Below are 23,519 nucleotides of genomic sequence, written 5' to 3' on the forward strand. Positions count from 1 at the left end.
GAACTGATCTGCAGGCTGTACAGCAAGCTGTTTAGAATCATGAGTATGTAAACACTGTAAGCCTTGTTTTATCCATACAGTCATCTCTGAAATGGTGCCTGATGCAAGGTTTGCAGCAGGAGTCATTCACTTCTTTGAACTCTTTTCAGGGTCAGCCTGGTGAGCTGGGAGCTCAAGGTCTGATTGGGTCCTTGGGGTCTACAGGACCAGCAGGTCTGCCAGGGGAAAAAGGACAGAGAGGTGAGAATGGGCAGCCTGGGCCAGCTGGAGAAAAAGGTGACAAGGTAGGAAACACCATAGACAGCTCTTTTAGCTGAATACACTATGTAATGTTAAATATTTGCAAATGAAACAGAACTTGAATGATCAAAAAGCATTTGCCAAACTATACTCTTGCTCAGACAAAATTCTGAAATTAATTACAGCTTTCTTGAAAAAAATGTTTCAGGGGATTTTTGCTGTGGATTGCAAAATTAGAATTATCAGAAGACATAAAACAAAATGAAACATACCCACTCTCTGATTGTTACATATCACGTCATCTTCCTTAACCTCAAAGAGGGCTGTGGGAGGAATGTGGAGCTGGAAGGAGTAGGTGCTTTTAAAAGTGCTGTACACTAATCAGAATTTTATTACCACTCATGTAGTATAAGTTGCAGTTCAGGGCTCTTGGTACTTTATACTAGTTCTAATGGTCTAATTCAACTGATCTCAGCAGATGACTGAAATCAGCAATGTCGGTATCTAGCATACCTGAAACATCAGTGTCGTAAAAAGAAATTGTGTTGCTGGTATTAATAAAACAGGAGCAGGGTTGTGAAATTACATACAGAATTATTTTCTAAGTTATAGGCAACTTTCCCTTCTCCGTCATTTTATAATCTTCGTAGAATGAATGAGTATGAGAGTTAGACATTTGTCCTGTACTGTGCCATCTGTTACGTGGGTAGCTATTGGCACTAGTCTCTTGCTAAGCCCATATAACTTTTTTCAGATATTTATGTCTGACAATTACATCTTTTGATTCATATTTCAGATGAGACTGTTTCTTTTTTCTTGCTATATAGTATCACATATTCTTGTTTTTCATTCTTTTTAAGAGTTAATGACCTCAGCAACTTTGTTTTTTCATGTCACCTGGTTTTAGGGGCCCACTGGAGTCCCAGGATTTCCTGGTTTAGATGGTGTTCCTGTACGTATTGAATTAATATTGCTTTATAAAAAATTACAGTTTCTATAAAGTCATAGTAAGTCCTCTAACAGAATAATACACTCAATAAATTATTTGGTTTTATATCTATTGATATCATCTCACCTACTGAATTACATGTTTTGCAAAAATGTAAAATAGCCAGCTTAACTTCAGCTGTGTTTACTATTGATAACAAACTCCACAAAATCCCAATGGGTAAGTACATAATTTTCATGCAGGAGTGGGGCGGTGAAGGTAGAGACTAGCCCATGTCAACACAGTATGTGTCAGTTCTAGCACTAAAAACAGTGAGTTTGTTTTCTCAGGCTCTATAGCAGGCTGTAGTCTGCTTGCAGCATTCTTAAAATTTCTGAAAGTATCTCAAATGATCTGCTGCTTTCTGTTCAAATGTTCTGATTTTTCTTGTAGTCCTTTTGCAGGAAAAAAAAAGTAACCACTGAGTCCAGCAATTTTAACCTGAATAGGGACTGAAGAAGGAAAGTGGGTCCTCAATATATCTTTATAAGCATGCACTTATATATTTTTCTGAGTGTCTTCTTCAGTGTGGAAATGGGTGTGGTAAAAGAAAGATAATATCTCTTAGATACACTATTTTGAAAAATGCTGTTTGTTAAAACTGAATTCTTATGCTGCTAATAGTTTCATATGGATCAAACTGAGTTAATATGTTGAATTTTGAAAGTGAAATCAGAACGAGAAACTGTGTGGGTGTCTTAGCATCTGCTTGTCAGCTGTCCACACTTGAAAATGGGACTGAATGCCTATGTACTGTAGAGGTCACAAGGCCAAAATTTAGCACAAAAAAGAAACTCAAGAAATGTATATTCTTTTTATGAAGAATGTTAATTAAAAAACCAGCATCCACAAATTGGGATGAAGAAACTTAAAGATAGGAAGAAGGTAAAATTAACAAAAACATTTCATACTTTCCTGATGATTTTTCAGAACACCAAAACATTATTGTGGGTCAAAATTACTGGTTTTTCCTTATAAAAATGTTTAATTCTGTGAAAATAATTTTTCCTCCAATGGAAAGATCATTCCAAGGGAAATGTCATTGTATGTATTTCCTAGTGTCCAATTTGCAGTAGGACTAACCCATATCTGGACATTGGTTATTTCTTGCTAGGTTAGAAAATTACTTCCTCAATTCTTGAATGTATAGTCATAATCTCTGCGATTACTGTGCACTTGAGTCAAGCTGTGTCCTTTCTCACCTTGTTTTATCCTATCAATTGAAACATATGAGGCTGATTACTTTTGTGTATTTCTTTAGCTTTTCTTTACAACCACAAGAAAGATTATAGTTAGAGGGCTAGAGTCTGCTTTCTCTGAGAAGATAGCACATTACTTTTTGACTTGAGAGCTCAGCCTGGCCCTCTTAACCACTGCTGTCCCTGTTATATTTGCTATGCATCAAAGAAAAAGATAGGAAATACCATTTGTCATACATGAAAAAAAAATCTACTGATCACAACAGAAAACGTTTCTAATGCTAAGATTGTGAAGCTAGGACCACTGTGAGAGGTCCTCTGTTTCAGATTTGAGATACTTTGTTTCTGAACTGTTGTGTTAATTTAAAAAGTAATTCCCTATTTATCCTGGTGTATCTCTAATAAATATTAAACTGTCTTCCAGGGATTACCAGGAAGCGAAGGACCCAGGGGCAAGCCTGGTTTCGATGGCTGCAATGGCTCAAGAGGAGATCCAGGATTTCCGGGCGAAAATGGTTATATTGGACCAAGAGGTCCTTATGTATGTGAAAGTCATTTCTACTGTCTCTGAATGTATATGTACATTTCCTCTCCAAAATAAACGCTCTTAAAATGAAAGAAGTTTTAGACTATGGCACTAGCTTTACACTGCACAATGAATTTCTAGGCATTCTTACAATAATTAATGGGAATGAAGGACACTTGGTACCTTAACAGATTAAGATTGAATGTGAAATAAGTGCCTATATCCTTGAAGTATGTATGTCTACCTTGAGAGTTGAATTCTGCTTTGTTTCCCCAGTATGTAACCACACCAAAGCTAATACCATTTAATGGAAGTACAACTGAGAATGAGTAGCTTGAAACCATCATACCGTTTATCAATACCTGAAATTTCTTAAAAGCCTTAATAGTAGGGATATATGTGAGATGAATTAGCAATAAGTGGAAGCTTCAACAAGTCTACGTCCTGTAACAAAGATTTTTAGTGGTTGATCACACAAATGTATTAGTAGATCTCTTCCAAAATCATGCTCTTACAGTGCCACTTTTTACACACACCTATTCATGACTGCTCTGTGCACACCTCATCTCGCCTGGGTGTTTATCTGTGTATATAGAAATTATTTCAGTTAAAATGTTTAAAATCAGCACTTTAATCTTGTTTACTTTTGCTGTTAAAATGGAAGGCACTTTAAAATCGTTTAAATAGTTGTGTTAGCAGTAAAGCACAGATTTATGTCAGTAAGGGATAAAAATTACTGTAGTTCCAAAGAAATTTTGCTGAACAGTTCTAGTTCCCTGTTTATGACCTTTTGTGGAAAAAAGTTTTAGTTCTGAATGATTAATAGCTGTTTAGTTGGTCAAAGAGCTTCCCTGAAATTTTCTAGTTAAAAGAATAAAAACAACTGCAATTTACGTGAAAAGTCAAGTGTTTAGTAGGAGCTGAATAAGATGCTGATTCAGCCATAGGGAATCAAAAAATGTGCAGTGGGCACCAGAGTGAAAAGATGCTATCAAAAATATAGCAGTTAGAAAAACCATACAATTTGAGTCTTGGGCCTGTAATAAATATTATGAAATGCACAAACTGAGAAACAACTCGGTAATGACCTCATTTGTTACACCTCTCAAGGTAATCCATTGACCTTCCAAATGGTAAAATGACTTCTGCTCAAACTATAATTTACCTGTTTTCTCACTTATTTTCAAAATAGAGTTTTGCCTTTTATAATTAGCCAAATGACATAAAGGAAAAATGAGTCATAGGACAAATCACAGCATAAATCCTCCCAATTGCAGGAGCATGCTCTTTGGCAGGCCTAGAAAAGTATTTGCAATCTACAAAGAATGGGAGACACAATAGGCATGTAGCCCTGGATATGCACAGTAAAATTCCAGTGCAAATTAATTTAGCTACCCAGAAAAAAACAAGACATGGTAACCATATTTGCTTGTGTACGAGAATGCTATTCCAACCTTCTTATGCAGATTGTCTATTTTTAAATCAATTTGTTTCACTATGTACCAACTTGACTACATATTAAGCTAACATTTTATGTTATTATTTATAACGTTCCATATCATTTAATTTAACTCTATGTATATTCATCTGCTTTAGTTCTGTTACCTTGTAGAATCAGTACATTTACCTCACCAATAAGTTGGATAATTAGTTTCCATTTGTAAGCCCTTACCTAACTCAAGTAGAAGGTAACAAACTGAATCTAATAAAGATGTTTTATTACACACATAAAATTACCAAAGACAAATATAACTTTTGATGTGTTTAATGTGTTCCCTAGCAGCTGTTGTTTGATCTATAATCTGCATCCAGTCTACTGTAGCTATATCCAGCTGCAGACAGCTGTAACTCTTCTTTTTATTGTACCATTCCAAGGTTAAGTACTTTCCCTGTTTCATTCTGAGATGAGGATTTGAGCAGCTAATGTATAATATCAGGAAACCAGGAAATTTTTAAAGTGATTAAATTCTATGAAAAACAGTACACCATTTTATTGAAATCACTAGTGGTTAACTTAGTTAAATTATATCCAGTATGTTTGAATTTCAAATGAGAAGACTTCAGGAATAATGTCTTAATATATCTGTTTTTCAGGTATGTACATATCATGTTCTTAATTTAATAGTCAATTGAGCATTACAATTAAATTTTGTAAAAGCAATCACCTGTTCCTACTAAGTCAGGTTGAGGTTTTGAGGGTGCTAAGATTGGCAAAATTTTATAAAGGACTCCACAGCAAGTACCATGGGAACATACAGGGCCTTTGGGCATCAGAATTATATTTTGTTATGGACTGTAAAACATATTTCCTTATAGATGGAAATGTTGACGATTACGCATGTAACAGTCCATACTTTCAGCTTTTTAACTGTATGCAGAATCACACTAGATATTCCTCTAAATCACAACATGAACTTTTGGAGAAGGGAGAGTGCTAATACTTAAAGCCACTGACTCACTGAAAGAAAAGTTAGGCATATTAATATACTTTATACTAAAGGCAAGATTTGTGAAGACTGTAGAGTAGTGAAGTACCCAAAAGCTGAGCTAAGGAGTGTCTAACAGAGCAGGAGTCTGCTCAACTGTACAGAAGGCAGTTTTACTTTTAAGGGTCTTATTAAAGAACTGCAAAATGCTTATGCAGTGATAGTAGTTCTAGTGGATTACGTAGTGATTTATGGGCAACAGAAAAGCACAGCCTGAGAAATTATCATTCAATCTCCACTGAATTGTAGGGTATCAGTAAGTGGATCATGTTTTAAATGACTTTTTTTTCTTTAAAGGGAAATCCAGGGCAAAAAGGAGAAAAAGGAAACTCAGTCTATGTGGCACATTTTGGAAAAGGACCTCCAGTAAGTATCTGATTGTAAAAAAAAAAAAAAAAAAATCACATATTGTAGGAAAACATATATGGCCAATGTAATTGTCCACATAACTTGTCACTGCTTAATAAAGCTTGGTGCAAAAAAAAAAAAGGTTTAAAAGCAAATATATAACTGGAACAGATAGCTTGTGATCTTAAAGGCTATAAAGTTAGAAATACCCATACAAAGCTTATAATGATTCGTTCGCTAAATGATTGTCGTTACAGGGCAACAGAGGTGATCCTGGACCCCCCGGCATGCCCGTAAGTACAGTCAGTGGGTTCTATACATGCTTTTTGTCTTGAAGATCTTTCAAAGTTTCCTTCTTAGTACAGTAAAGAAATACTGGGGTTTCTCCCTGTCTGTCTTAAAAAGCAAAATTTCAGAATAAAGTCTAACAAACACTGAGTCCCTACAGTCTGACCCCATGACCAGTTCATCTGGCTGAAATGGAGCAGAAACAGACCATATGTATCTGTATTAGTTGTGCACTGAGCAGTTGTTGACCTGATACTCACAGTTTGTAGACTGTTTTCTCCATGAAATTCAAGATGTGTAGAGATGTGACACCTTCTTCAACAGTATCTGGTGGATCTCCCAAGAACATGTAGCACGCTACAGTAGTTTGGCCATAAAAACATGAGAAGAAGAGAGAGTTTAATTTTGTTGCTGACTTACACTTTTAATGGCTTTGGGTTCCTCTTCTTATGCCCTTCAAAAATGTATTCACTGATGAACTGTATGAAGTCCCCACATTGTAGCAGAATTACTGACAAAGTATTCTTTCAACTCATTAATAGCATGTAACTGTGCATTTTGTGCTATCTGTACAGTATTACCCAGAAATTGGTGCTAAGCTGCTCTAGTGACAGTGAGGTTTCAGGCACGGTATAAACTTCAGGCCATGGGTAGAATGCAGTGGCCAGTAGACTGAGTCCAAGTGCTGCAGGTATTTTGGAGGGACTAGGTTTGTGGAGAATATGGTACACTCATGGTATTTTTACAAACAGACCTTTTTCTATCTTTTCCAGGGACCCAGAGGCTCAAGAGGTACAATGGGTGCATCTGGATACCCAGGCCAACCAGGCTTGCCTGTAAGAACACCACAGTTACACAGCTTTGCACTTCCACGATATGCCTAAATTCTGGTCTACCAATTTTAGAACTTGCCTTAATATCAATCAAATCTTAGAAATAACTTTTGAGGCAGAAGATAAAATGAGAGATTTACCTTACTTTGTGAGTTTGGAAGTTCAGGAATTGGAGAATATGTTGTTCCTTCCTACGCATGCATGAACACGTTTCATCCTGGCAGTCTGTGGGATTTGTGGGAACAGGAAAGGTGGGAAGCCGGAGTTCAGCCCTCCTGAAAGCAGTGACCAGGTGAAGTAAATTTTACTCTGGGAGAAGCATGTCCCAAGAGGAAATTCTGCCTCTAGGTGCTACTGGCAAGAGGAGGTAATTTTCAAAGCAAAGCTGTCTCCAAATCAGATGCATTAACCTTTCTTCATTCTCTTTTAAAGGGTATTCCAGGATACCCTGGATTGCCAGGTGAACAGGTAGGCAATGACTTTTCCTGAAGTTGTTAGTGAAATAATAAAGTATTTTATACAAATATTTGAAATGTACCTTATGGTTATTTATTACCAAGTTTTTCAAAGGAGTTACTTGATCTTGATTAAATTCTAATGTCAGCATTTTCTGTCTTCAAACTGTGTATATTTTTTGTTAACTAGGGAAACCCAGGTATTGGAGTGGATGGACAGAAGGGGGAGCCGGTAAGAAAATAAATATTATTAGAGAAAACAGAGATTATTAAATATATTATTGCTGTAGAATTAGAAGTATAATAGAGTCTTGTTGGGTTCCTTGGAACCCATTTATTTGTGGCTGTGTAGTGCCACTAATCACGTTAGAATGGAAGTAGTAATACAAGTTATTGACTCAGTTAATTCTGTGCAGAAGTGATTCCCCTTCAGTGAGCTGCATACAGGATTCAAACATATTCTGGGGGTTTTGAAAAGCAACAATCAATATGTTACTTAGCATTTACATAGCAATTACCTTCTGTATAGACCTGCCTGAATAATCACAACAGTACCCTCCAGTAACAGTGGCTGTACCAGATAAATCACAAGAATCTCATCTCTTGCTGTGTCTAGCAACAGATGCCATGGAAAGGGTGTAAGAAAAGGACAAGCACATAATAACAATTCTTTTCCCAGACTCCACCCATTAGCACACACAGGACTTACAGAATCAATGTGGAATATTTGATTTTCCTTCTATGAATTTGTACGTTCACTTCTTAGAATTCATGCAAGTTTCCAACATCCACAACTTTCCACAGTAAATCAATAATTTAATCTTTACATTTGCAAAGCCTTGCGCTCAAAGGCTTCGGTCTGAAATATGAGTACACACAAGAGATCTGACAATTCTGTAACTATCTCTGTACAGACTCAGAGCAAGAGCTATGAGTACACAGTTCTCATTTATTTCCTTAGCCATAACATTAGTTTTAATGACTGAAGAGGAGGGGATTAAGATCATCAACCTTGCTCATTTGGAAAGACAGTAGAGAGCCTTAGAGATCTCAGTACAAACCTTTATTTTTTCTACAGTTATTATTACAAGTACATGTTCAATGAGTACAAAAATATGTAGTGCTGTAGTACAACAGGAAAACATGGTGAGTCTCACTGAAACGTTGCATGGAACAGAATGTCTCTGTGCTGTTCCTCTGGCTTCCACAGGGTGACGTTGGACTTCCTGGGCCACCTGGGTCACCACTGTTAGTTGGACCTCCTGGAGCTCAGCTGTTCAAAGGAGAAAAGGTGCTAATTTGTCTTCATATTTAACTGTGGTCAACTTGGAAAGTACAGTCTCGTGATGTAATTTTTGCAAGGATGGCATAGGACAAGTCTTTCTTTCTGTAGTAAATTACCAGCTTCATCAGAAATCTTGTTGTTCAGCATCCTTCCTACAGGCTTTCAGGAGAAGAGACCCCATGTGTACTTCAGCCTGTGTCCTTGAGGGAAGACTGTCTTGATGCAGAAAGAAGTTGCTGCCCTTGCTCTGGATTTCTTAACTTTGTCATTAGCAAATTGTATTTCAGGCATCTCAGGGAAAGTTGGTTCCTCTGCTACTGAATCTCTTTTGTGGCTTTTCATGGACACTATTATTTTTCAGATCTTTGGTAATTATTCTCTTTGAGATTTCTTCAATGTAATGTTTTGAACTATCAACCCTAACCCTTCTAGGGTGCTCTTTTAAGATGAAAATTAAGTGTGATATTGTTGTCTGTTTTTAATGCAAGTTCCTGTTATTTACTGTACTTTTTCCAATATCACACTTACTGTAGCCACAGTTGTGTACCTTAAAACATTAGAATGTTTGCTTAAAAAGAACAGGAGTTACAAAAATTGCATTATGGAACCCTATATTGGAGTCTCTATATCCTCAAGTCTGATTTGCTCAAATACACAAATCAAAAGGTGAATTTGGCATTGCCAGCCCCTGCAGCCTCAACTCAGAGAACCAACAGATTTCACGTATTGGATCTTGGGCTTTGATTATGCAAATGCCATGCATCCCATTCAGATTGGGTCTATGCACAAAAGTGTAGATTTATGTATGTGAATACTTGCATCAAACTAAATAGAGCAGCAAACAAAAAAAAAAACAGTCATGCATGTTTGTAGGAATAAAGCCCCGATCTTTTCACCCTGCAAGTGAAAACATACATCTATCTCACTCCACAGTCATTATGCTGGTTTGACAGTGTTAGCAGAAATAAAAATCAGTACATAATTGTTTTTCTTGTTTCTCTACTGCCTAGTACTTCTAGAGGAACAGGCCCAGTGCTTAAGACAATACTATTTAACAGCAGTAATTCAGAACAAGACTTAAAAAAAGTTAAACAGCACATAGATATATCCTGCATATTAATATACACAAAAACTTTCCTTGTATATGTAGGGCCAAAAAGGACTGCCTGGGGTAACAGGATACAGAGGGCCACGTGGACCCAAAGTAAGTGATGTGATTTTTTTTTTTTTTTCATGGTGCTAGCAAAGTCCTTCTGTGGTTACTAAGTTAGTCTTTTAAAGCACAAGCTGATAGAAGAAATAACAGCATTTGTGCTGTGAAATTTAATCATCACTTAAATCAGTGTAAAAGCAAAAATATTTCAAAACCCTTTGGAAAACCTTTCTGAGTCTGTTTTATACATATTTATTGAATGTTGCCTGGTAGCAAAAGGTCAGTGTTGTTTCCAGCTGGGCTAGTGACACATAATGGACTGTGAAGAAAAGAGAAGCACAGATTATTTTTTCTCAAGAAGAGAAGTAGAGAAGATCTGTATGTGTTCTTAGTGGGACATGATGTATGTTTCCCTGAGTATGTTAGGAAAAGACACTAACTTCTCATTATGGGTATCCTCAAGAGTAGAGAAAGCAGAGCCACCTGTTTGGAGAAAGAGTTGCTGTATGCTATCTATTTAGCTTTGCTTTTTCTGTCACCATGATTAATTTAAACATTGGTGTGCCAGTAAAGAGTTCCTGCATGCTGAGCAAAAACAACCACAAAAAATATTCTGGAGTCTTTATTGCTGATAGATTTGGAGGAGGAAAATCCACAGGCAGGAAACTACCAGATACCAGGAAAACAGAAGATAACTGGGGACAAAAGAATGAGTCTAGTTTAGGTTAAAAATTTCTTTAGCTTTGTAGGCAGAAGAGAAGAAACGAGAAGCCTGAACATCACATTTCTGAGTTCTAAGTCTAGTACTTTTTCAAAAAGTAATTTTCCATCATAAAAGGGCCATTGTTACTTAGCACTGGAAAAGGAGACAAACCCAATCTTTTTATATCAGATTGATTTTGAAAAAGATGGGCTTTATATGCTTGCTCCAGTACTAGCTGCCCAGTTAGAAGCAGAAACTCAGAAATTGACTGATGCAAAAAGATGCCCAGAGCCTAAAATAAAAAATTAAACTGCTGAAAGCATGTTAAGATTGAAGAAGAAATCACAGCAGATTCCTTGAATAACTGAAGCTATGTAGGCTCTGCTAGTGGTGCTGTATGAAGTAAGCCCCAGTGACTGAGCCTAGCATGTGAAACAAGATCCATTAACCTAATATATATATAACTTAATAAACATGCACAAAAAATAAAATTTATGGCAAACTTCAATAAGCATCTTGTTTAAACAAAGTATTTTGAATGCTCCAGGGTATACTTGGGAGAGGAGAAAAAGGTGAAAAAGGCATTCCTGGATTCCCTGGATTGCGGGTAAGGAAGTTGCAGAATAAATTACTTCACAAATTCACTATAATTAAGTTCATAACATATTTGGCAGTTTAAGTTTGCATTTCCAAGGATTTTAAGGATTTTTTTAAAATAATCTGTCTTACTTTCTGTATGGAATATTGAGGAGTCCTGGGCTGGGACTTACTTTAAACATAAGCTCATACACACTTTCTGTCCTTGTAAAGAAAGTAAATCTGTAGGGTTATCCTCTAAATATTTAGAGCTGCACAAAGCTTCTTTGGAGTAGCACTGTACTAACACAGTAATTTAAATGTACTCACATGTGCTGATGGCAGCTTCTTACAGCAGCTTGTGCTTGATTTGCATAACCATGCTCACATGGAGCAACATGTCCACTACTGTGCTTGGTGCAATATGATAAAAAATTAAGTGAAGACCTGTCTAGTTTACTTTGGTCTATAGTTTGAATTCATGCCCAATTTCAATACAGTACTTGCACAAACTTTGCAAAGTTTTTGGGAAATATCCCAAGTAATAATTATGTAAGGAATATTAACTACTCAGCAATTCTGAACAGGTGTAATTTTGAATAAGCTTTTACTGTTTTAGCTCACATTCTACTTGCTTTTATCAGGGTAATCCTGGTTCTTATGGACCTGCAGGTTTTCCTGGGATGAAGGTAAGAAGTATAAGTATAAGCAGCTCCCTGAGCAGTGGGATCAGTGAGATTTGGGTTTCTGTGGATTTGTGCGGATTTGGAATTTCTACATATTTGATAGCTTATGTTGCATTCCTTCCTTTCTGTCCTGCTACCTGTTGCCACAGAATTTGTATGAACTCTTTGTCTTTGAATTTTTGCCATTCACTGAAATTGGCTGAAATTGGCTAACGGGGTCTGAAGTTGAAAGCAGGAGGAAAAGCCAGTGGGACTTGCCTATAGCATGATAGAAAAGTTATGCAGCATGTTAACTTTGTTTGCCCTGGTGGCACTGTTTGTGTAATTTTGTGTTATATGCATGTTTTGTTCATCTTTCTGGCTCAAGAAATTCCAGTTTTGCTGTTAAGTCTGCTAAATGTTAGTTATGAATTTACAACATCTTGCAGAAGTAAAGAACAATGGATGTAGGTATATAGATCTATATCTTGTCCTTTTTCCTATTGCCTCTCCCCAGCTCATTTTCAAATGTAGTTAAGGTAATGATCATGCTATTCATAAATCACAATAATATATAGATATCTGCATCTAGAGTTATGTTCCAGGTGACTGTTTCATTTGCAAAATTACTTTTTACTTTGTTTTTTACCACTGCCTAACTAAAGAGTTTGAATCCTGGATGGATGAATACATTAATAGGTCCTAAAAGGAGAGGAGGAGCTGATATGAGCTGCTTTCCATGCAATAATGGTTTTAGCAGGCAGCAAACCAATGTCAGCTGTATTAAGCAGACAGCATCTGCTGTTCTGTATTCCAGCTAGTTCTGTGCCCCAGCTACACTGAATCTACTCACCACTGTCTAAATAACCTGGTGATACATGTTGTGGGTTTTTTTTTTTTAACAGAAGAGATTCTATGAAACATACCATCTCTTGTACAAAGCCAGTGAATTTTCTGAAGCACACTGCAGATGCTGTTATAACAAGACAGTATTGTATGACTGCCTTACTGGTTTTTGTTCAATTAATTACATTAATGTCTAAACAGATTAATTGAATTACATTTATGTGACCCTTTCTAGGGGGAAACGGGATTTTCTGGTTTTCCTGGACAACCTGGCTATCCAGGCATACAGGTAAAAACACCCCAACAAACACACAAGCATGTGTGTACGCACACACACATACTCCCCTATATAAATGCTAGTGATTCCTCCCAAATGTTCTGGTTTATCAGATTATTTCCTTTTATACAGTCATAATTACTTTTAAGATTTACTGTTTTCTTGATAGTCATGGTTACTCAACACCATGGTAGTAAATAACAATGCAAGTAAACACTTCTGCCTGGTGTGTGTGAGAGTGGGAATTCCATTTTGCATTCCACAGGAATTGGTTAATCCCAACTGTCTACAGTTACCTTTTACTATACCAGTACAGCTATCTAATCCATAAACTGTAGTACTCTGCAAGTTATTCATGGCTGAGCTGCATTCCCCAGACAGGAATGCTAGGTAAAGGAAACTGCTGTTTAGGTAGCAGTATGATCCTAAAAGCTTTGGTCTATGAACTAGTATGATAATTAGCACCAAATGAGGTGGCAAAATTTGATTCAGATGGGCTTGTTTGCATGACTTACCAAAATTTTTTACCTGTGTTCAACCTGCTCACATAAGTAGCTTTTCCAAGATGGTTACCACAATGGAAACTGGACTTCTTCACACCAGCTTTGTTTAAACATTTCCTACTTTTGCTTGCTTAGATGACGCTAGCTGTTTTTTATTTTAAACTACATGCTGCTTTGCATTAGGGATTAGAAGTGTAGGTGTCACAGTCAGGGAGCTAAGCAGTAAAAGAGCATATTCATCTGAAAAGCATGGGAGAGAGGCTTGATACAATTTCAGAAGACCCAGGTGCCAGTCTAGTGACATTTCAGGATATAAATTTAAGGAATTCTCTTCTGCAGGCTGCAGAACCAATGATCATATTGTAGTTCTGACTACTGGATCATGTTGTAATTCTGACTAACAACAAAAACTTGAATGAAGGGAACTATTATATTTTCTATGGAATCTACAATGCTAAAGCACATTCAGAATGAAAAACCAATTCTGGATGCTACTGTAGAAGCAGCAGTGAGTCTAGCCAGGGAAAAGGTCTAGGGAGTCACCGCAATAGAGTCCAAGTGGTCAGCAATGTATGAGCAAGCGGAGAATTGAAATGCTGCAGTGAAGAAGGTGGGTGACAGGATCATCAGTAAAGACAGCTAGGTTGAAAAAGGTCATCAAAGTTATTACCACAGTACAGAGGACAAAACCAATATTGTACATATTGTGGCACTAATGAACTTGGCTCTAAATATTCTGAAATCTAAAAGTCATTAAGTGTTTATTTCCCTGTGAAATAATATTTTTGGAAAGCTGCATATAAAAAAGTAACTCTTCTTAAAGCACAGTTAGTTGTGCCCATGAAATCAGAGGAATGACACTCAAGAGGTTTGAGCAAGAAACACCTGTGCTGTAAATTGAAAATTAAGATTGGAACACACTACATAATCTATGATGATAGAAGGAAGTAAACTGTGGCTGGTGCAAACTGGCCATAAGTAGTGTACTGCTAAGGAGATCGTTGAAAGCAGACAAAGAAAAAGCAAGAAATAAGTTTTCAAGAACCAGGTTTACAAATGAAAAATGACAAATGCATGGGGCAAATAAGTAAAAGTACAATAAAAACAGCTGTTTTAGTCAGAGGCTTACTTGTTTCAAAGTCAGGACTGTGAGGAGAGTGCTAGATCAGCTGCTTCAGCCAAGACCTCATTTATACATGGGGGAAAAAAAATTGCCCATGGATGTTCATTTTTCTCCTATTTGCCCATTATCGACTTCACAACAATATGGAATCATTCAGACACTAATTAGACAGAAACACTGCATGTCTTATTTAAATAGAAACATCATTACAGTCCATTACACCCCAAAAGTAGAATCAAACCTTAAGCATTTTGTTAAAAAGTACTCACCCTAATGTGCATATTATTTTCGTTGGGTGCATCATTAACAAACTTGAGACAAGAAATTGTATAGACAAAACAGTGCATTCTTCAGTCTCCATTGATTAGACCACAGCCCGAGGAGCCATCAATTAACACTACAAACAGTAAGCAAAAAATAATTAATTGTTGGCAGATTATGCTAGGGAAAGGTTTGAATGCCTGCAGTAATGATTCGGAAAGATGAAATTACAATTGCTAATGCACAGAGCAAAAGAAAACAAATCAAATATAGACACAACTTAAAAAAATCAGGTTAACTCATACAGATATGCAAAGTTTGGAAAGATTACACAGATGCTGTAGTTTTGCTTAGGAAACAACTTGATAAATCTGATTATTCCTGAAAAGTGCAGATTTATCTAGACTGCATCAACTGTTCATCTGGACTCTCCAGGTGTTGCTTATGATCTGCTAAAAATCACATAAACTGGAGGAACACAAATACAGTTAAAAACCCTCCTGAGAATAGCTCATCCTCACGTAGATTTTCTGAAATAAACACATTTAAAGATAACCTAAGATGCATTCAGATTTAAGAGAAAGAAAGAGACTCAGAAAGAAAAATCAGTTGTATTCAAAGTAGACTTCATCTTTTACAAATGTTAACCGTTACTTAAAGCAAAGAATGAACTTTAGGGAATTGTTGGCATACCTTTACCTTTTGATGTCTAAGCCTGGACATTGGCAAGACTGTGTGGATCTTGAACAGGAGCCAGCAACATGCCCTTGCTGCAAAGGCAGTTAATGATATCCTGGGCTGCATTAGGAAAAGTACTGCCAGCAGGCTGAGGGGGGTGATCCTTGCCCTCTACTCAGCACTGGTCTCCATCCTTGTAGATGTTCTAAAGCTGTCTAGACATGGTCCTGGGCAACCAGGTCTAGGTGGTCCTGCTTGAGCAGGGGGAGTTGGACAAGGGGTCCCTTCTAACCTCAGCTGTTCTGTGATAAATTTGAAAAAAAAAAAAAACCAAAACCAAAACCAAAATGCCGCCTTCAGACCAAACAGAACTGAGGATATGAGTCCTGTTGAAATCACTCTGAGACCATTTGTCTCTGCTACTAGTGGGACGAGTCTCATTAAAATAACAAATGGTCTTTACAGGCAATGCAAAATGTTCTTGGACACTGACATTATAAAAAGGTATAGAAACTTACAGAACAAATACAGTGTTTAATGCTTAATTGGGATACCAGTAAAACTGGTGATTACAAGCTTCCATTTTAAGAATACTCCAGGTCACAGAATACAGCAGATAGATGCTTCTGTTGAATGTTTTTGGCATTTTTAGCTTTTTTTTTTAATAAACTGTTGGCAAGTTGAGTCTCCTGAAATTTTTATGGGAAAACAGTATCAGTCAACAAAATAATCCAAACAGATATATATGCCACTATGTGGCAGTGTATCAACAGTGAAAACACAGCAGTTGTGAAGCTACCATCCAGAGAGGGTCATAAGATGTAACAGCCTAAAGACAGAGATTTTCAGAGACTACCACTGGAATTTGTCACTTAAGGAGATACCAAGAACTGATATTTTTGACCTTGTCTCATTGACTCTTCAGCTCTTTCTTGTGTTCTGGTTGCGTCAGTTTAGAATCGTCATGAAAAGCGTGTAAGACTTGGGCCATATCCATCTATTGTACAAATCCTTGGTAGTTTTATCGTCATTAAATTAATTTTAAATCTCAAAATACTTTGTAAGTTTATTGGAGGAGAAAAAATGCTAGGTTTATTTTCTTTCTGGCCACACAGCATACTCTTCTATGTCATTAGGGAAGACAAATTTATATTCCTGTTTAAAACAGCCAGAGGTGACACAAGGATGTTATTTCATTCCGCAATATACAGTCAAAGGAAAAAGGCCAGCCAAAAGGCCAAAGGTCAAGAGGACAGCAGTCAGTGACAGCTCCAGAACTGTTTAAATATTGTAGAGATATCAATTTAAAAAAAAAAAAAAAGAAAAAAAAAGGCCAGAAAGAGGCATGGACTCCGTGTTTTCACTTGCATAAGAGTGAGTATCCAGTTTTACAGTCCCAGTTCTCCTCGTTGGTGTCCTAAAAGGCCCTGAACTCCAGTCCCAGGAATGCAACCTCACTATGCAGTTCCCACATTCACATTCTTGTTTTCTCAGTTCCCATTTGCTGCTGAGAGCAGGGCTGATTCCTAATCTACAAAGCAAAAAGCCTAATACAATTTGCCACATAAAAGACTTCCCTAAAGTGCATTTCACTTGCAATTCTAAGTATCAAAATCCAAGCTAATTTAGAAATCCTCCAAGCAGAAGTGATTTTCCTCACCATTAGTAGGCACTTTTACGTTTTCCTGATGCAGATGTTTAAAACTTCTTATAAGAGCTTTGAGTATCTCTTACCATCGATAATATCTGTCAGACCATGAAACCTCTTTTCTTAATGTTTATCTGTCATCATAGAAGTAATTTCCAAATTCTGATATAGAATTTTAAAGCAAATTATTGCAGCTTGATTGTTAAATCAAAATGTTTCATTTAAAAGGGTACTTATTTACTGTAATTGATTCATCTTTACTATAAATCAATGAAACCAAATACAGCACTCATGAGTTCTGAAGAGTCAAATAGATATGTGTAATAGGTATATTACTGTTTAGACACTGGTATCCGGGAAGATAATGATTATTTTATATCTTTTTGCCTGGTTTTAAATGCTACAAAGTGTCAAAATCAAGTTTCCCAGGTAATATGTGTCACATCCTTATATACCCCATCACTGTTGAAATTCTCAGTTACATGCTAGCACACTGCATATTTGTATCTATCAGTAATATTTACTGTTGGACTCTTACAGGGGGATCCAGGAGAAAAAGGGCCCCCAGGTCCTCCTGGAGCTGTTGGAACTCCGCTGTTTCCTATAAAAGGTTATAGCTAGTTTTAAATAGTTCTGCTGTATAAAGTGTGTAGGACCTATTTTGCTAAGGTGTTTAAAGGTGATCACTAGGGGTTCAGGGAACAGAATCCTAAAACATTATCTTCCTAATGGCCACATTCTGTGGGGGTTTTGTGTCTCACTGATCTTACTGGACCAACGTTAAACATACAAGTTTCAGATTAATTGCTTGCATGAAAGATCTTTATGCATACAGACACAGCTAGATCTGCAGGACTATACCGAGTTATTGAACCTAAGCATATTTAAGAAAAAGCTATGAAAAATAAGCCCATGATGCATAATAGATAGCAAAGAAGAAAACTGGCATTCCTACTGTCATTTAGAATTCCTGTTTTCAGAATTGCCACAACACACAGATACTGGACTACAATTGAGTTTCCTACCACATAGCAGGGGTGAAATCCTGGAACTAGTATTCCTAACAGAATACCTGTCAATCTTACTACCTTCCTACCTAAACCTCAGGCTGGGCTTTCATGTCCCCGCTTCTTTTATCCCCATCTTTACTATCTAATTAGTGAAAAAGTGTGTGGAAGTTCTTATTTCATAGCAGGAGGCAGTGGGGAACAGCCAAGCCTGCTGCCTGAAAGGGATTTGCTTTGGCATCTCATGCTTGTGGAACCTGTATTGTAAGAACATTTAAACAGAAAACTTATCACAAATTGTATTTCTAGTGCAGCAAATGCTGATCGTGAACACAGAAGCAAGACAACACAACTAGAGTTCAGCAGAGCCTCCCCATTAGATAGGGGCATCGTCCAAAAATCAATTAAATTTGTTTTTCATTGGCTTCTGTGTATTTCCAGCCCATGCAGTCAAAGACTTAACCCCTTGCTTAATATCTCAAGTAAGATTTAAAGTTAATCATGAGCATGGTGTGTGAGTGGGTACGTTCTTCAGAGAAATGGGACTTTAGCAGAATTGTTTGAGAACAGAACTACTACCAATATTTTGTTTTCCAATTTAATGAAGCCCTCTATGTCTGATTCAGGTTTTCTTTATCATTATGTAATTCCAATTTTTAAATTTATTCATTATAGCAGTTTTGAAAATATACTTTTACCAATCTGAATAATTTCAAGTGGAATGATCCTGAAATAACCTCCCCATGTGCACTGCCAAATGCGTATAACTTGAGATACACGTTTATTTTAAATGCTACATGTATTTATTTTGGGCAAGCACTTCTCTCTGCATTCTAAAATATGTAGCAAGAAGATACTACTATGGAGTGACAAAGAGTCAAAACTGTGCCTGTGAAATGGGCAGGAATCCATAGAAAAGTAACCAAATCCTCCCGCCTTAAAATTAAATTGTTACACATCTAAAAATGTTTCATAAGACAAAAGAAGTTACTGTGTTTTAGTTTTGTGTAGTTTCCAAATGATAATTTTGGTTGCAGTTTAATTTAGATTTAAGCTGTCAATTGCATAAGGTGTTCAATTCACATGCTTTTTTTCTGTGTAGGTCCACAAGGAGATCCTGGATTTCCAGGTCCTGCTGGTGATATGGGGTCAGTTGGACCAATTGGTCCTGCAGGCCTGCTAGGAAGACCAGGAGATGATGGAACAAGTAAGAGAAGCAGGGCACAAAATCTGAACGATATACCAATAGGAGAGAAAGCAGCTGAAAGAAAACTGTTCTTTGTTCTTGCTTGATGCAAATCACCAACAGTAAGCAACAGTAAGGATTTGATCTCTACAGAGAGCTCAGTAAAAATACTAGCTCAGCACTTAGTGGCCAGAATAGAACCAAAATAATCCAAACAGATTATGAATTAGTAGAAAAGAAACAGAGGACGAAGCAGGATGCTACCATGAACTGTAAATCCATGGTATGCCTGTATCTGGAGTGCTGTGCTCAAAAATTATTTTCTCCATTCCAAGAAGATATAAAGGAAGGTGATGAGGATGACTTTGTTCTGTATAAGGAAGGAGAATAACTGGGATGTCTGGAAAAGAGATAATGGGGAGGAAGAGAAGAAGTATTTGAAAATCTAAAGCAGGAGGCTCTTTTCCAGGGAACCCTGGCAAACTTAAAGATTTAGATTTAAGTCTTTGTTACATAATAGCTCTTCTTCAGGATAGCTCTGGATGGTCTGTAACTTTCTCTTTGATATCCTGTAGTAATCATTACTATGAAGACATATGGGCTATATACCATTCTTTTCTTTATAGGTCTGCCTGGCCTGCCAGGAGTAAGTGGGGCACCAGGACCTCAGGGTTTTCAAGGTGACCCTGGTTTCCCTGGAACAGGTGAATCAATCCCAGGAAGACCTGGATTTCCTGGACCGCCAGGCCTACCAGGACAGCCAGGAAGACAAGGCTTACCTGGACTACCCAGTAGGTTCAACAGCAATTTATATGGCGAGAATATAGTTCTGCAAATTGATGAATTCATTGCTTTTGTTGGTCCTACAAAAAACAGAGGTGAAAAGTGCATTTTGACAGATATATCAAACTTCACATGTGATGCAGAAAACATGTTTTCCCTATCAGTTATTGATGTCAAGATTTTCACAGTTTTCTGGGTGATTTAAACCCACAAAGTAACATATATGAAAAACATCCCTGAAAATATATCACCTGAAGTTAAAAACACAGCAGACTGGGGAGGAAACCCAAATCGGCATGCTTTAGTAAAGAAACAAGAGTCATAAAGTTCTACAGTGGAAAAAGGAAGAAGTAGTAGCAATGAAAAAACAATGTGTCAGCACCAACTATAGCCAGACTGACTCTTGTAGTATGATCTACAAGCAATGACTTGTAAAACATTTCATAAGATCTCTAGCTTTTTACATGAGGATAGCAAGATAAGGGAGCAGAGAACATGTGACCTAAACTGTGGAAACAGTCAACCTGATATATAGTAGCTGTACAATTTGTTTTTTCAAAGGTATAATCTGTACTGACAGAGGGATCCCTGGAGAACCTGGAGCAAAAGGTCAGATAGGTCTTCCAGGAAGAAAAGGTATAAAAGGAGAAAAGGGTAAGTATGCCTGGATAGCAACAACTGGGACATGAGACCTTTGCTGGATATGTCAGGCCTAAATTTGCAAGAAGTTTATGGTAACTTGGAGGATAAGGCCCATCAAAATCCAGAGTTAAATGGCCTGTTGGCACTGGGGCTTCTAAGTCAGCAGAGTTATGTCAGTGCAGCAGTTATTCAGCAGTGTAAAAAGGGACTGGTATGCTTCACTCATTGGAAGGCCATAATGAGATAAAATGGTCTGTGCAATATACAGAAAAGAAGGGCAGTGGTATTTTTTGTATATGTATTTTGCAGCTGTTTCAATGTAACTTTGACACGTTCACACAGGAAATCAAGGCCTCTGCTCATGTAGTGCTGGCCCTCCTGGTCGCCGTGGTATGCAAGGACCTCCAGGTACTCAAGGAAAGAAAGGACAAATGGGATACCCTGGAAGGCATGGAGAAAAGGGCGACCCAGGCTCATCTGGTGCAGTGGGATCACCAGGGCTCCCTGTGAGTAGTTGTCATGAGCTTCAGTAAATAAATAACATCAAGTTACCACTTACGCAGGAGGCATTTAAGCAGAGTGGTGGTAGAACTGCCCTGGAAAACTATCTGATAGTTTTATCTACTTTTGCTTATTACAGGCTTGTTAGAGGATGTATTTTATTAGCTTCTATCTGATTTCCCTTGAGGCAGTGGGCAGAGTTTTACACTGAGGGACCGAATCCCATGCTGTGTTTGTGAGGTGGTCAGGAGGCTTAGGAGAGCTTGTGAATGCTCATCTTGTTTTGTTTTGACTTGTTTTTACTTTTAGTTTTGAATATCCATTGTTTTTATTGAAAACATTGTAGATGCACAAATTGCTCCACTGAAGATGGCTTTTCAGTTATTTCAAAGGAAAGCATTTCCAGCAAAACCATATCAAGGCAAAGAATTGCATGATGTCATAAGGTCAAGATGGATTTTATGTCAACATCCACCTAGGGGGCAGCAATGTCTGAGAAAAGAACCCTTGAAGCATTTCAAGTCATTTCCTTTATTCCTTTTTTAGAAATTAATTTAAGAGCTTAATTTATTTGATATGCTTAATTTATTTTATGAGGCAATCTGGACATAATGTAGAGACTTTCGCTACCACAGAGTCTGAAAGGCATTGTTATTTGTTAGTGTTTATCCCTTTACTGTTCCATATTACATTATCATCTCTCATTTTCAGTCACTATTCAGCCAGTTTGTTCTCCATAAGGATCAGCCACTATAGGCAACGGTTTGTCTCTCTCTGAAATCCATATTAGCAATGAAGCTGAAACAGAATAAATATTTTGCCCTTGATTCAATAGTTCTTATAAGGAAAAATTACTATAACCATAAAGACTTTTCATTTGCTTGATTGTCTTGCTTCCAATGTAACAATTTAAAGCTCCTCAAGAACAGAAACTGAATTAATTTTTTGGTAGTAAAGATTCTGAGTACTGGATTCATTTGACATCAACATACAGTGTTCATTTTTTCCTAAGACCAGTTCATTCCAGTGTTAAAAAATCTGACATCCAGTTTTTCATGGCAAAACCCCATGAAGATTTTCATGGCAAGGTGAGGGGAAGAAAATAATGAAGAAATATTTTAAAAGGCACCTTTAGGTCAGGTGTGTATTTATACTTTAATATTGGCTATCAGCATGATGAACAAACAAATAGGAAATTTGAACTCAAGACCTATATGTTTCCTGGGTCAATAATTTACCGGGTGATGCCTGTTGCCCAACTCAGTGGTACTAGGTATTGGTTTTGGAAACAGACTTATTTTCTTTATTTTGCTTCATATAGTTTATCTTATTCACCACAGTGAGCAATAATTCAAAACACTATTTAATCTAACTGCTTCAGGAATATGTTATAAGATGATTTATTGGGCTTGCTGTGATTTTGTTCCACTTGTTCTGGTCTGGCATGTGGATTTTACATCCAGGATGCTGCGTACCAAAATGATGCCAAATAGAAGCATTTTTTTAATATACTTTCTTGTGTGAGAGCTATTTCTTTGAAAATATATGTAGATGTGCTTGGCTTTATGACTGTTCCATTATGGCTTTTTTTGTTTGGGTTTTTTGAGGTTTTGTTTTGTTTTAATAGCAGAACTCTTTTTCACATGAGGAATTGCTTAAAAGTTTCCAGAACATTTTATTTCAAAATGAAAAAAAAAAAAAAAACTAAAACAATTGTGAGACTGAAGGAAGGAGGTAGAGAGGCTCTGTTATACTGGTTCCAATACAAGCTTTGCATTTGTTTTTATTTTTCTTTTCTTAAAATCCTATTACCTGAGTGGATGATGTGAGATTTTGATATTTTTGTTACTTTTGAAAGTGTGCTTTAGCCCTTGTGGTTCTGAAGTAAAGCTTGAAGCCTTATCCTGAACACTTTGGTGTTCTTAGATTATTTAAGTGAGAAAAAAGTACAAAGGAATCAGTTTGCAAAGAAATAATTCACTTTGATACAGAAGTGCTTGGTCTAGTGGATTTCCTACATATGTATACTTTTTCCAATTTCTGCTCTCTTTTCTTCCCAAACATCTCATTTTGCTTTTCATAACTGGTCACTGCCAACTTGAGGATCTGGACATTTTAACAAATAGTCATTGCTAGTGTCAGATATGCCACATTTTTCAGAAGTCTCCTGCCTGTTTTACAATTGTCATGATTTAAAATCATGTTATAAATTATATTTTCTCCAGTTATTTCTTGGTGAAAGGTTTTGAATAACAGAGGAAACCAGCTAAAAAATACCGCAGTTTTTCTACCTCAGTGACCTTTTACTACTGTGTAAAT

General features: G+C 37.0%; 1 protein-coding gene across 1 annotated transcript in view; it reads left to right on the forward strand.

The window, feature by feature from the left end:
* COL4A4 (collagen type IV alpha 4 chain) overlaps window positions 1-23,519 on the forward strand; it is a 78,772-nt gene that overhangs the window by 20,986 nt on the left and 34,267 nt on the right. The window contains exons 5-22 of the mRNA XM_042799850.1: window positions 150-284; window positions 1,148-1,192; window positions 2,852-2,968; window positions 5,737-5,805; window positions 6,045-6,080; window positions 6,849-6,911; window positions 7,341-7,376; window positions 7,554-7,595; window positions 8,574-8,654; window positions 9,799-9,852; window positions 11,052-11,111; window positions 11,725-11,769; window positions 12,827-12,880; window positions 17,622-17,691; window positions 19,191-19,295; window positions 19,901-20,065; window positions 20,619-20,711; window positions 21,042-21,205. Of these exons, the coding sequence (XP_042655784.1) occupies window positions 150-284; window positions 1,148-1,192; window positions 2,852-2,968; window positions 5,737-5,805; window positions 6,045-6,080; window positions 6,849-6,911; window positions 7,341-7,376; window positions 7,554-7,595; window positions 8,574-8,654; window positions 9,799-9,852; window positions 11,052-11,111; window positions 11,725-11,769; window positions 12,827-12,880; window positions 17,622-17,691; window positions 19,191-19,295; window positions 19,901-20,065; window positions 20,619-20,711; window positions 21,042-21,205 (1,434 nt within the window). The remainder of the gene's footprint in view (window positions 1-149; window positions 285-1,147; window positions 1,193-2,851; window positions 2,969-5,736; window positions 5,806-6,044; window positions 6,081-6,848; window positions 6,912-7,340; window positions 7,377-7,553; window positions 7,596-8,573; window positions 8,655-9,798; window positions 9,853-11,051; window positions 11,112-11,724; window positions 11,770-12,826; window positions 12,881-17,621; window positions 17,692-19,190; window positions 19,296-19,900; window positions 20,066-20,618; window positions 20,712-21,041; window positions 21,206-23,519) is intronic.

Source organism: Tyto alba, unplaced genomic scaffold (genome assembly GCF_018691265.1).
Source record: "Tyto alba isolate M040663 unplaced genomic scaffold, T.alba_DEE_v4.0 Super-Scaffold_10, whole genome shotgun sequence".
Taxonomy (NCBI): domain Eukaryota; kingdom Metazoa; phylum Chordata; class Aves; order Strigiformes; family Tytonidae; genus Tyto; species Tyto alba.